Consider the following 15,105-nt stretch of genomic DNA (forward strand, 5'->3'; position numbering starts at 1 on the left):
TTACACATTTATTTGGTCCATGTTATTGTGTTTTACTTTCTTTATTTAGTTATTTTTCTGTTCAGGATTTGAGGTGGATAATTTAATTCATTAACTTTTCATGCCTTGCTGAGTCTTTACTCATTGTTTAATCTGCATCAGGATGATGTGAGCTGCTCACTAGTAAATCTTATTTTGTTGCACTAACTTGCAGTCCAGCTCGTCCGAGGAAACAGCCTTCAGCTGTGCCTTATCTAAGATTTTCATCCGTAAACGCCTTGCTTAGCCTCTGCTCATCGTCACACTGACAGTCCGTCAGAAGGGTGTCCATTCTTTGCAATAAATAAGCATGAAAACTTGGTTTGTCATCACCTAATGGCTCTTTTCCACTAGTATCTATTCAGCCCGACTCGGCTCGTCACGGCTCGTCCCGGCTCCACCCGTTTTGTCCCCGTTTGTTTTTCCACAGCCAGGTGAGAAGTGGGCGGGTTGGGGTGAAGCTGCTGTGACGTACTCGATTGCGCAACCCCTTTGTTTGTGTCGGCGCTGATGAGAAATCAGCTGGAGCCGCGAGCGGCTGAGAGTAAAACAGAGCGCCTGTGGATCTGATCGTTCCTTATCACCCGTCTACATCCCTTTTTAATTATCTCGTCAACCACCAGGTTTATGAACATCTGCACCTCAGAGTTGGATCACCAAACAGACGTTTGCGCTGTATAATAAAATTGCTGCGAGCCGCAGGTCGCTCTCGCGCTGACTCCCGCTTCCTGATTCAAACGTCTGACGGCCCCGCCCCCCGACCAATCAGTGGCGTGGAGGGTGATGACGTCAGATATAGTGCCGGCTCAGCCCGGTTAGAACCTCGGCAGAATGGTTACAGAAAAAGTATCTGCTTGGCACGGCTCCACCCGCCTTGGCCCGTAGTGGAAAAGCGCAAGACGGGGGCGTGGCGAGTAGAAGCGAGCTGAGTAGATACTAGTGGAAAAGGGCCATTTTATTCTCACCATTGTTATGTATTTCTGTGTATTATTGGATAACAGATTTATTTCTTTCGAGTTGTAAATCTCTAAGTAGATGAATCTATCTCTCCCTGCATTATAGATCAATCTATAGATTCTGCATCAAAGCAAGGCAACTTTAAAAAAACCCCAAAGCATTTCACAGTAGACTTGTCGTGACTACTTTAAAATAAAATGTGAAAAGAACAGGTTTGTGTTGGACTTTAGAAGGAAGGGAGATTCTCTTCCTGCTCTGATCCTGCTGTAAGTCAGCCCTCCTGTCGCGAATGATGGCATATTTATTCTGTTCCTTCTCCGTCTCTGGTGCAAAGGGACAGATTAGAACGCAACACTCAAAAGGGAAGTGTTTTCAATCTGGTGATGAATGAATCTCTGTTCCAGTCAGGAACTGTCGAACTATAAAACAGGAGAGGAATAGGCATGGAAAAACATAGTTTTCTGTATTTCAAACCAACTGCACACAGTAAGTTTCATTTACTGGTAATTCCACAGTAGGACCACACTGTGGGCCTGATTTACTAAAGGTTTGCGTGCATAAAAACGTGTGCAAACTTGACATCACCCGCAAACCAATGTGCAGCTGATCTACTAACAGCGTGCAAAGAGGACTGCGCCTCTCAAATGAGCAAAATAGCACACGCTATTCATTTAGTACTTTTGCCCCGATGAATAATCAATACGGGGCGTACCCGCCAGAAAGCGCTAAATACTGGGAGGGGAAAATGCAAATAAGTCCATTTACCACACGCAATGAGATTTACCAAGCCTGAAAGCTTTTGCGGGGATTGTGATTGCGTCTGTATTTAATACGTTTGAAAGGAAGGTGCTAATCTGCCCAGCATTACGCAGGGATGCTTGTTGGTGCCTGATTTGAGGACTGGGGTGGGGATGGCTCAACTTGTGGTGAGGATTCTCCACATGCAAAAGGAGAAATATTTTATTTGAATGTTAAATCGAGTATTATTTAGCAAAAGATTGCCACAGGAGGCACATTAAATAAATCACGTTTTCATGGAGAAAAAAGTGTTTCTTATTGTGCGCCTGTTCTGCAGTTGTCATACCCCGGTGTTGTGCCGTATTCAGCACCCCTGCCGTGAAAAGCACCCCCTCGTCTGACAAAAATGATATTCTCATTCCGTGTTCTGTTCATGTTCTGTTGTCCATGTTCTGTTTAGCGTCCAGTTTTGTGTTAATGATTCATGTTTAAATGCGCTCATGGATTCCACAATAGTCATACTTTCCCACAATCACAGTCACAGATAACAAAAATCGGGTAAATGGTTATCGATGTCATTAATTAATAGCCTGCTTACTGTGTTGTCTTCCATAATATTTGTAAATATATATAATATAAACTCCTAAGTATGTGTTTGTGTGAGTGTGTATATATAAATATATTGAAGTGTCAGTGTGTTGTTTTTTTTCTTGGTCTACTTATCATTGAATATACGAGGGGGTGCTTTTCACGGCAGGGGTGCTGAATACGGCACAACAATTTGCCTCTTCCACTAATATCTCTAACCCAACTCGTCAAATTTCATTTTGCGCTTGCGACTATCCTGCTTTCCATCCAGACTCTCCATGGCGCAAACCGTAAGACGCGCAACACCTCATTTAAATACTGCTGTTTGCACCTGTTATCAATTGCGCAAGCAATCTTAGTTGATCACCCGCAAAACACACAACAACAGCACGCGCAAACTTTTTCAGTGCACACGCAATTTAGTACTCTTTATTTAGGATCTTAGTAAATCGGGCCCTGTGTATACTCACTGCTTCTTATTCCTCTTTTTCTTTTCCTTCAGACGTCTTAAGTTCATAAGTAAAATGTTTGTTTTGACTTCATGTGTATGCTAAGAAGATAAAAAGAAATGTCAGCTTATAAAAAAAAGCCAACAATGTAAATTGAGTTCACATGGATTACGTAACTGTTTCTCCTGCAGACACACATTTATTATGTGCTGCAACGTTCTTTAAAATGCTCTGCCTGTCAAATCACTCAGCAGTGTGATGAAATTCAGTCTGACTATCATGACAACATGACACTTCTCTGTGACTTCATGCATTAAAACATGAGTGAATGATCAAAGGTGAAAACACGATAGAGCCAGAGGTGGGAGATGAAGTGAAACACATAAACTGCACAGCTTTTATCTTTTATTTAGGTCACAGTTGTTGGCCTTCTACACACCACGTCTCAGAATATTCCAGTTCCCGATTTCTCAGAAAACCCAGCTCAAATTGACTTATTTGGCTTGGTTTGGATTTAAAATGTGATAAGTAGATCACTAAATTATCAAATGACTGATTCAGTGAAATTGTTTGAAAGAGAAAAAAGAACAAAAAAACGTTGTTTCACTAATCTTAACTGAGGTTTCAGCAGTGAGGTGCAGGTTGCTGGTTCCTCCTGTGATTCTGGCTTCATCAGTGTCCATTATCGCAGTAAATTCTGAATTCCACATCCTCTACAGTTCACGCCAAGACAGAACAATTATCTCTCTCCTTCATCAATCACTAGCTCCCTCTTTGACTGATTGGCTGGGTAAACTGCTGAGAAGATGAACAGTGAAGCCAGAATCAAAGGAGCAATTTATCATGTCACAGTCCCTGAATGAAGCTGCGGTAGGGTGGGCCACATCTGAGTGCGCTCGCACTAAAATATCCTCTTATTTGTGCTGAGTATTAAAAACAGCTTTAAAGAAGAAGATTTTTTACTTTTTATACACTCAAAGAAAAGAAAAGACTTTTTCCATAATTACAGTACAACCTGAGAGACAGCCTCGAGCAAATGCAGCTGGGTTGATTAAAAAGTAGGAGCCCCTGGATGATTCTGTTCTGATCTGGGTCTGTGATGTCACAATTTGCTGCAAATGTCAACCCATCACTGAATGGCAAATCTTAAAAACTGTGTGTGTGTGGGGGGGGGGGTGCACACAAGCGGACAGGGTTGAGTTATATCACGGTTTTATAGGTTGTATTCAGTACATTGTCAAGTAGTAAAAAATCTTTTATCTTTTAATAACATGTCCTCTTTAAATGAGAAGTGCATGCATTTTTGTCAAATCTGTGCTTCCATATACACATAAATACCCATAATGTCTCTAACATATCAAGAAACCTTGATGTGACTTGAAACGGACGCCGAACAGTCGTCTGAATCTTGTGTACATTCTGTCCTTGAGAATGCAGCTTGTGTCTGGGGGTTTCAGCAACACTCGATCTGGCATGCAGGTGCTCGCACTTACGGAGTGTGACATGAGTGTGCAAAAATGGTGCGCCTCGCTAAATTACAGCTATTCCTGTCAACTTGGTAATGATTACCAAACACTTGAGGCATCTTTTAGAGAGCATAAGATAAAATGTCAAAACACTTTTGGGAGTTGCTGGCATTTATTCTGCATCAAAATGTTCAGGCTTAGCCCATGATGCAATAAAATTACATGTTAAATGCTTACTCAACTTACATATAATGTACAATTTATACAATACCATATATCGTTTTGCATGGATCAGATAACATCAATAATAAACGTAGAGGCCAGTGATAATGTTAGAAGGGCTTTTTTTCCCCCTTTTTATGACTTTTCCTCAAATAACTTTCGATTCAAAGTTGACTCAGGGATACACTGGGTGGATAGATGATTCGTGAGATGACAAAGAGTTGAATCAGATTAGTTACTGCCAGAGGCGACAAACTTTTATTGCTGCCACGATAATGCGTTGGAATCGAAAAGAAAGGAAAATCATACTACTTGTCCCGGCGTAATGTTTCCATCACTGGCAGTCAGAGCTGAAGCTGGTAAAGAATATTTGAACAGGAAAAAAGATGCCAGTGTGCTCTCCCATTGAATACCGATGTTACATATATAAAGTATACGTTTCTAATAGTTCTGGTTACAAGTGATAGTAGAATCAATATCGTAGGGAGCACTGTCAATATTTATACTGAACTGAAAATATTCTCTGCCAGTTCCAGGTCGGCAATGCAGCAGGTTTAATGGCAGGACTAGACTAGGAACACAGCGAATCAACAGCAGTATATACGTCTGATGAGCCATGACAAAGTTGCTGTGCTCAAGGAATACCTGTTTATCAAAACAGTCTTCAACAAATAATGCAAACTAAAATATGTATACTGCACAAACGCTTCTAACTTAAATGGCAGAATATGCATGTTTTCAGACTTGTCTGCGAAACAGGGTAAACACTCAACGGAGAGTGAATTTTTGACATAGAGCATGACAGAGATGGCTGGTAAACTGCACCCGTTATTGACTGGTCTGATCTATGTTAATGTGGAGCTCTTGAAAAAAAAACGTGTCTATATATATATATATGAATATGTACTGTATATGTTGCTGCACTTTGTGTTAAATGTTGACATAGCCTGCTATTATCTTTAAAATGTCAATGACATTGTATGCTGATGTTCAGCACTTAGTTCTCTATCAAAGTCTAGCATTTTATTCCCTAAAATGTATTTGAAGCAATATGAAAATCATTAGAAAACCAAAATACTGGGAAGTTAAAACGATAACCTGATGAGAGTGCTGGGCAAAAACATCTATGCATGATCAAAAACCAGAGATGACATGTTCTGGAAGTGACATTGTTGGACCTTTAACTGATTGACCAACAAACAGTTAACTATCAGAAAAATGCCTCCGGCTAAACCACCGGGGTGACTAGAAATAGGCTTTTACCCTCTTGGGAAACAGATTATCATTGGTTGTTTCAGCATCTCTTTGTGTGGGGAATTTCTCAAGGACTTCACTCAACATGACCCCTTTGGTCATTCAAGCGAGCCTGGATCAATACTTGTAGCCTCCGGCCACAGAGGTGTAAGCTGTCACTTAGAGATAGTACTGCTCTGAGGCTCAAAGTAATAACACCGAACAGTCATCTAGAAAGAGTGCATTTCATTGAAATTGTTGCCTTTTACAAAACTTTTGTACAAGCAAATGCTTCATTTCCTTTTAATCAGTGGCCACAGAGACAGATGGCCACCCGCAAAGAAAATGTGTTACATGCAATCTTCTAAGGAATAAAGCACGGACTTGACATTGCTCGCCTCGATAAAACTTCTTAAAGGTATTTCCATGAGATGGATTTTTGAATGTGACTCTCCTAGAATCTCATCCTGGGATACTTTTCTAAAAAAGGAAGAAGGTAATCTCGACTTTGAAGAAGATTAATGGAAACATCCTTTTCTTTTGGGTTGTAAACATATTTAGTTTTGGACCAATTATTGCCGTTGCAAAAATAGTCAACAGAGGAGGAAGGCAGCGGATGATCATTCAAATCAGTCATACGGTCTGGTCATATTACCAACTATTTCACATCCAGTGGTGGTGGAGCATATTCTGTATAAAACAACAGACTAATTGTATACCGTATATCTGCAGATCTCCCATCAGACGTTTACAAAACAATACAGTACAGTTTAACATGTCAACTTGGCGGCTAAATCAAAGCTGATGGTTGCAGGTTCTGTAAGGTGGCTGGTGCTTGTGCAAAGACATGCAAATGCAAAAAATATTTTACTGTTACACCTTTGCACTAACCTGTACACATCTGAAAAACCACCTCATGAAAGCATATGAAGGTTTGTAAGTCATTTGACAGTTTTTTTCATTATCTAAGTGTTTTGCATTACAGCTCTTTCTTTGTCTTATTTAGGTTTTGTGAAATTCGAGTGGTAATGAAAACTCACTAATATTTATATTCCTCATAATAGCCTGTTTTCAAACACTCTCCCATGCAAAACTCCATTAATAACCAGACCAAAGGATGTCAGAGGGTTTTCATTCATGCACTACCAATTCTAAATCCTCTCACAGTGCGATCCAAATCTGCCCTTTGATATGACTATTGTATGACTCTATTTTCTTCTATTTGAGTCATCTGTCAGTGGATTTGTTTGTGTGTGAAGAACCATTATATTAAAAAGGTCTACTTCCATTTCAACTTCAGATTTCTGACAAATGGCTTCACATTATCTTTAAACACTCTTTAAAAAAATATAGAATCCATAGCTAAATCAATACCTACTGTACAACCTATGAGGCAGCAGCGGAGCAGCAGAGCCGCTTTGAAACATAACATTTCACAGCTAGCGTAAGCTCTGTATCCTGAAAAGCTGTCTTTGCTCTGCATTAAATGTGTTTATGCTTACTGAGGTCAAACAACTTTATTTTTGATTTATCTGCTATAAAAGCACATTATTATAAAAGACTTAGCCTGCGCTTATACAGTCCTTGATGTTCTGATGTTATTATTTTTAGATGGATATATTTCCTCTCTCACACCCCACGCTTAGGTTGAGTTTGCGCAACCTCCTTTTGAACATGGATATACTGTATGCACTTTGATACCGGTAGGTTCAGGTTTTTATTCGTACTCCAAAAAACAGTTCTGTTCATGAGAAGAAATTACGTTCTTGATCTAGTTTCTAGATAAAAAAATTTGAACAGGAAAAAAAACTGTGGACTTCTGAGCTTGATACAAAAATTGATAAACAGTTTTATTCTGACTGTATTTTTTAAGCATTTGTGGGATAAAAAAATCTTTTTTTTAGGAAAAAGAAAATAAATCACATGAATGTCTCTCAGGCAGTGCCAAGTGTAAATCCAGACTGCTAAACTTGTACTCCAAGATGAGTAAGTGATCAGAATTAGTTGACCGTGAGGATATTAATGTGTTGTGTGAAGTCTTGTGCCCCTAAACAAATGAAAAATATTTTGTGCTTAGAATATAATCTAATCAAAAACATTTTGGTTCAACATCCAGAACATAGCCCCTCTCTTGCATTATTTTAAAACCCAGTCATAGATTGAATTCTGTGGTGATGGGACCTTACCTTCTTATCAAGAAATACAGTAAGCAGTTACTTTGATTACATAAACAATAAAGAATAGAAATGTAAATTTATGGTACAGGCTTTGAAGAAATTTCTGCAAATGGTGTGGATCAATATTCATAAAGACCACAAACAATATGAATATAAATTTGAATTTAAAGGATACAGAAAGTTGTCTATCGCCAAATGCACTCATTAGAATAGAAAAATCTCATTAAAAATGGGAATGAATCCATATCATGTCAAATAGCTATTATAATTTTAGATTTTCTTTCTCTTTTTTTTTATTTGCAAAATCCTCCCCTGTACAGTATGCACTTAACATATGGAAAATTGAGCTTGAAAATGGCCCATTAGCTGACACTAAAATCTACCCAGACATATGCACTGAGGTGGTGTTTTGAACTCTTAAATCTTTATTCCCACATTTCTTACTTTTCATATCTATCTATCTATCTATCTATCTATCTATCTATCTATCTATCTATCTATCTATCTATCTATCTATCTATCTATCTATCTATCTATCTATCTATCTATCTATCTATCTATCTATCTATCTATCTATCTATCTATCTATCTATCTATCTATCTATCTATCTATCTATCTATCTATCTATCTATCTATCTATCTATCTATCTATCTATCCATCTATATATATAGATATACACACAGTATATGCAGTTGCTTGTGGTTATGATAAGTTAATTCCATTATGTAAAGGTGGTAAGGAGAATAATGAGGTAATTTTACTGAAAAAAAAGCTGCTGTATATTATAATAATTGGATCTGAATCCAGTTTATAAACCTGAATGAACTGATTGAAAACAAAATATTTTTGTGGAGTCCAAGCTATAATGTATTCTCGGCCAATTATTTTAAGTATGCAGATACAAAATATACTATTGCCTTTCAGACTCATTTTCAGGTCTGCATACCACATGCTTCAGCCTTCTTTTAATTCTCAGAGCTGTCAGCCATGTAGAAACGTCTCTCATTGTTTGGAAATATGACGGCAAGCATGATTCAGGATCAGGGAGACCTAGAAACATCAAGAGTTACACTGACTATGAATTTTTAATTGTACAGTTATTTAATATGATGTTTTTCCACCATCAACGCCAGTGCAATGCACTTGCTTCTAGTAATTTAACACAAGACTGGGGAGCAGCACTCACTGGCCTCTCTGTGTAATGGCTTCACCAGAAGTGCACTTTGTTGCCCCCAAGCCTGCACCGAAGAGTGATATCACGATGTACTATTACGCACTAAGCACAACTTGTCACCTGTCAGCATATTAGCAAGTCAAAACCTTTCAAGCAATTTCAAATAATCTTTTTGAAGTATTACATATCACAACTGTGTTTGTGCCGTTTTCACTGTAACACCGAGACATATTACTTCGAACATCAATACTAAATGTGTTTTCAATGGGAAAACAGCATAAATACAGATGTATCGCCACTGTGAAATATTTGTATAAACAGCAGGAAGGAAAACAATTTGGCACTAATGCATTTCTTAATAAAGTCAGTTGCAGCTTTTCTGCTTCGTCAGCACAGCGCCTGTAAGGTGAGGTTGGAAACACATCAAACCATATGAGCCGATGCTTTCAGCTAAATAGCAGCAAGGACTCACAAACAACCTGCTGAAAAACCTATTTTACCACCGTCTCCATGCATATAAGATGCTCAGCAGAAGCAGACTGAGGAGGGTTTTTAGATGTCGCATCGCATCATCTCTGCCTGAAACCCCAAAGGTGTACTTGGTGTCACTGAGGTCACAAACACAACTCCTGCAGCTTAAAGACTACAAGAAATGACTCTGTCAAGCTTTGCTGCCAAAGCGTTGTGCATGTGTCACGTTGGTGGCGTGCCACTCACCATGGCGCAGCTGCCCTCCGTGTCATTATCCAGCAGGCCCAGTCTGCACAGGACCTTCTCGTTTGTCAGCCAGTACTCGGATGAGTCCAGCACACTGTTACTGCACAGAACCTGCAGCACACACAAAAACTCTTCTCAGACGTGCCACACACAGAAGCTTGAGGAGTGCATGACTTCACACTCTCACACACACATTGTTAAATGAATTCCCCGTCATCCACCAGTCTCTCTTTCTCTGTTTCTCCAGGCTCTGTATTTCACAGTGTGTGACTGCAGGAGAGGATTAATAATTGTCAGCTAACCAATGACTTTAAATAAATCGTGCCACAATTATTGGAACAATATTTTAACGAAACTGCGGTTACAGAGCTTTGGTTGTACCTGCATGTCTGATATCCTGCATTTGTGCACGGCAGACTGTTAACGTTGCAAGTCCTCACAATAATTAAATTAATGATTCCCTTGTCGCTCATTGTAGTAATGGGATGTGACAGTATGTCATATTTATTTGAACCTATTTGCAAAAGAAGGATTTCTTTACATTGTTAGGTTGTTAAGTATAATTAAAAGAGTAAACGAGTAACATGTGAATAAAATACATATTTTGCAGCTTCTTTGACACAGGACAGCTAAGAGAATATTATTCATTCACAATATGTATTTTTAGGGCCATGTCATGCCCCCCATCCCTGGACCCTCTGGAAGAGACCATCTGTGCAGGCGTTGAGCCAGGTAAAAATGACGTGGGCTAGGCTAATCTCACTGGGAGTGATAATATCAGAGACTGCCGGCACCACTCAGAGGAGCCAGAGGTCTAATTATAAGAAAGACATCACTAGGCGCCTCGACAGGACACTCGAGTGGACAACAGTTAAGATCCTTAGCAGTGGGCTAATTAGGGAACATACCAGCCAGTCTGCCTCCACATTAACAGTGTACTGCCAGGCACACAAAAGGAGACCTACACACACCTTGAAAGGAAATTCAATCTCGCCACCACCACAGCCCACTGATCTGTACCATTTCCCCTCCTGTCTTTCTGATGCAGGGTGATGATAAATCTACTGGGCTAACCTGAGGGCCTTACTGTCTCTCTTAACACACAACTCCTGAGTGTCATTGGCACCCAGAAAGAGAGAAGGGAATATATCTTGCACTGCTGCAAGCAAACAAACGGGGGTCAGTGGAAAGATAAATATGACCCAAAGGACACAAAAAGAATTGTGTGGTAGGCGGTGGTGGAGCAGATTGACAGAGAGAGACACAGGTAGGTGGACAAACACTTGTTCCAACACAAATGCATGAAGTAGGTACGTTTTTACCTTCTTACAGGCGCTGATGGACGAGGCCACAGAGGTTTCTGAGGTGCCTCCCTCCACTTCCACAGAGTCTGAGACCTCAAACATGGCAGACGACTGAAAGTTACTAGAAGGCAAAAGGGCACAAAATTTACTTTTGTCAGAACAGGTTTTCATCAACTGTTTACCAGCCCCTCTTTTACAAATCTGAACTCAGTGAGGACTGGTTATCCTTGCTCTGACCTGAGCAACCCATCAGAGGTTGCTCATACTGTAGCTCCTACAGTAGCTGATCTGAAGAAGCCAAACAAAATTGTTTCACTATTCTCTGATAAATACTTTTTTTTGCCACCAAAAAATTCAAATAATTCAAATGAGTTTTGAATGCTCCAGTTTGTTTTCAAGAAAACACACCAAAGTGACAACTATCATAATTTATTGAGGAACTTCATGTGCTTTTTCTTTGAATGTCGAGACCCTTTTATCACATATAATTCATGAGAAACCATGTGTGTAATTTCTACACACATGCATGATGCAATAATAAACTCTGCATACTGTACAATCCAACTGCAAGCTGATGTGAACATCAGTTTTTTGCAGACAGTGACAGTATCCCCATTTTATCTCATCTGAACTCATGTTGCACAACTTCTAGCAAGCTGAGCATATCTGCAGGAAAACATCATGGCAACTTTGACACATTCTAAAATTTTACTTAGGCAGCAAACAAAGACGGGAAAACAACATGAGACTCTCTTATGTTGCATACAATGCTACTCATCTGTACCATGAGTTCCAATACAAAACGGCATACTGAAAACTCAAAGGAAGGTATCATTATTCACCGTGCATGCTTTCAGAGATAAGCCAAACAAGCTTATCAGCAATGGCATTAATGAGGATCAGTTTAGAAAATGAAGAGGCAGTGCATGCATATTTTAAAAAGAAGCATATTTTTTTTCCTGTAATCCTCATGTTTCAAAGCAAGTAAATAGCATTCCTTTTTGAAAGCATTTTTCTTTAAAGGATACATTGGTGATGTATGCAGACCAATTGTGGCAGAGTAAGAGTGGGTTTAGTGTAAAGGTTGACCTAAAAGGCAAAAAATTACTGGAGATAAGTGATTGTGCTTTAAATAGCCGCTATATCTGCGAGGGACAGACCAAAACAGTCATCCAAGACGCACGCAGTGGCAATGACTCCGCGGTGGATCAATCAGCTTGCAGAACATTATTGCAGTAAAAAACGCTACCGAAAAGCACAAAAATACAAAAAAAAACAATAAATCGAACAGCCTGTTTATAGGTCATCATGCACCAACAAAATAGGACCGCATTCTTTAGGCTCGACCTGTTTTCCAATCTTTGCGCATATCAGCCTCAGCATCACGACGAGGTGATGACTGGCATTTTGCGCGCCCTCCCGCTCCGGGGGCTCCAGGTACAGAACTTGATGTGAGGACACAATATAGCCTATATATATATATATATATATATATATATATATATATGTGTGTGTGTGTGTGTGTGTGTGTGTGTGTGTGTGTGTGTGTGTGTGTGTGTGTGTGTGTGTGTGTGTATATACAGCTACATTCTGTCAACTTCTGTTGGTAGAATTCTGATTTAGTGTACAAACAGTTCAACTGAATACAACAATCAAGATCAGACAGAGAGGAGATGTCTCTCACTTTAGCGCCACAATTTGCATCCACTGTCGACGGGGAGGAAGTAAAACTGAACACTTGTTTGTGAAACATGACTGCTGTCTTTGCCACACATTTCTGTGAGGAAAGCAGATCCTGCACATCATAGTGGTAGACTGAAACCAGCTGAACCTGGACCTCATAGTGCGCTTCTCCAACAGTAAACACAAACCGTCATGACGCAAAGTCGATCATTTTCCACGTTATCAGTAAATACACTAATGATAATGTGCCGTGACCCTAAATTGTACAATCATCTCAATAACATAAAGGTGGCACACATATTCATGAAATCTCAAAAAGGCGTGTTAAATATTCTAATATGATATTAAAGTTTAAGAAAAAAGATCGCAATTAAGTGTGATGGACAAGTGTAAAGGTTGATTTATGGTTCCGCGTTACACCGACGCTGAGCTTACGGCGTAGGGTACGCAGCGACGCGCATCGTACGGTGCGCGTTGCCGCGTAGCCTACGGCGTACCCCTGCGTCGATTTAACGCAGAACCATATTTTAGGCTTAAAGGGTTATTTCGTGTGGGAATGCTCGCCTATTTGTTTTTTTCAAGTAAAGATCAACATCTTACCTCGGCGTTTTCAAAAGGCACTTTGCGCCTGCCATCCCCTCAGTAGGCTACCCAAACTGTCCTTAACCGGATTGCTTGTTTCCCCTGTGCAGTCGATGTGTAACTGTCCCCGGGACGCTCTCCGGTCCAGATGCGCATCCCCGACCCGTGCACTGGAGGAATCCCAGACCGTCACGGTGACAGGGGGGGGGTGTGACGAGCTGGATCCCTGATGTCAGCAGCAGCAGCAGCAGCAGCAGCCGCAGCAGATGCACTACTCCAATGACTGTCCTGCGCGTCTGTCTGAGTGAAAGCGCGGAGGGACGGAGCCTCCGTCGACCCAAATGAGCTGCACGACGCGGGCGTGCAAGCAGGCGCAGGCAGTGAGTGTACACAAGCATGTGCACACGCATGTGCAGCACAACGATGCACAGCTTATGTTCAAAATCAACACGAACATGCTGCCAGACTGTATCCAAAACATGTTTAATTTAAGACAAAGCCATTACAACCTCAGAGGGGAGAGCATATACAGGAAATCAAAAATCAGAACCAACACCAAACTGAGATGCTACAGTGGCAGCGCTGGATGTATGGAATAAGTTGGAGAGGGATTTGAAATCAAGTAGAACCTTAACCTTATTAAAAAAAAAACATTGAAAAGAAGGATGATTTCTCTATACCAAAGTAATGAGTGGTGATGCTTACTATGTTGAATTGTGTATTCATTTAATTGGTGATTTGATTTGATTATTCAAGGATGAAGGAAACATGTAAACTGTACCTTTTTTTTCTTTCTTATTTCTCGAGCAATCTTTGTTATCCCCATGGAGGCAATTTGTTTTACTGGCAGTCTTATCTCTTACTTCTTGCTTTTATTTCATAACTTTAAATAATCCTTTTTTAGGGTAGGCAATGAGTAAGCTTTGCTTCAGCCTACACCTTTATCGGTCTAGATGTTATTTGTATATTGGAAACTTTGTATTCGTTCCCTTGTTGTCATTTTTATTTTATTTTTAATTTTGTAAAAGCTATTTTGATGTTTGTCCTATTTGTATTCTTTTTTTGTGATGTAATGACCGAAATAAACTTAACTAAACTAAAATGTTTATATGATGAGCTGCAGCATGATTGCACATTCAGCAGTCACTCCGAGCTGCTGTGTTTGGTTGTGGACAATAATGTTCGCCTCGTCTCCATCCCGTCTGTGGGGAGATGTTGATGAGATGAGCTTTGTCTGCTCATAAGCGCGCTGAGCAGACTGAGCAAGTCTGGTGTGCAGATTGTCAGAAGCCGTTTGTTGAAAACAGCCCTTGATGCATGTGGGAGTTCAACTCGTGAGAACAGTGAACGTGACCTAGAGAAGTGACCCGAAGGTGAGGGCAACAACACCAGAACAGAAATGTCAGGTAATCGTGTGGTGATGGAAAAAACTCAACAGACTGAGCGAGGCAAGGCTACTTCTTTAGCTGGAGCTCATTCAACTTCTCAAGGGCCTTTCTAGTGTTCACACTATGCTCACACTATGACGCACACACACACAAAACAGATTCACCTCCTGATTGTCAATTGAGTAGCCTAAGCTATGATCTTCATCTTCTCAAAGATCCTTGACAATAACATCTATATGCCGGGTATTTGATGGTGGGGTAATTTTGTCCCTTCTTGGTCCATTAAGGACATAACTGAATATCAGACAGGCCCTAAAGAAGCCGTGACCCCTATTTCACACTGGGAATAGTTTTGAGAGCGTAAAGGGAGGAGAGAAGAATGAAGAAAATAGAGGATATTAAAGAAA

General features: G+C 40.2%; 1 protein-coding gene across 3 annotated transcripts in view; it reads right to left on the reverse strand.

Moving 5' to 3' along the window:
- The window catches only part of sphkap (SPHK1 interactor, AKAP domain containing), a 190,012-nt gene that overhangs the window by 22,461 nt on the left and 152,446 nt on the right, over positions 1-15,105 (reverse strand). For 2 of the 3 annotated variants that reach the window (XM_061719168.1, XM_061719170.1), the window contains exons 3-4: positions 11,064-11,166; positions 9,742-9,852 (exon numbers count right to left, since the gene is read on the reverse strand). In XM_061719168.1, the coding sequence (XP_061575152.1) occupies positions 9,742-9,852; positions 11,064-11,166 (214 nt within the window). Of the gene's footprint in view, positions 1-9,741; positions 9,853-11,063; positions 11,167-13,328; positions 13,638-15,105 lie in introns of those variants that run through there. The other variant, XM_061719169.1, reaches the window with a different exon arrangement.

The sequence above is a fragment of the Cololabis saira genome, chromosome 4 (assembly GCF_033807715.1).
Source record: "Cololabis saira isolate AMF1-May2022 chromosome 4, fColSai1.1, whole genome shotgun sequence".
NCBI lineage: Eukaryota > Metazoa > Chordata > Actinopteri > Beloniformes > Belonidae > Cololabis > Cololabis saira.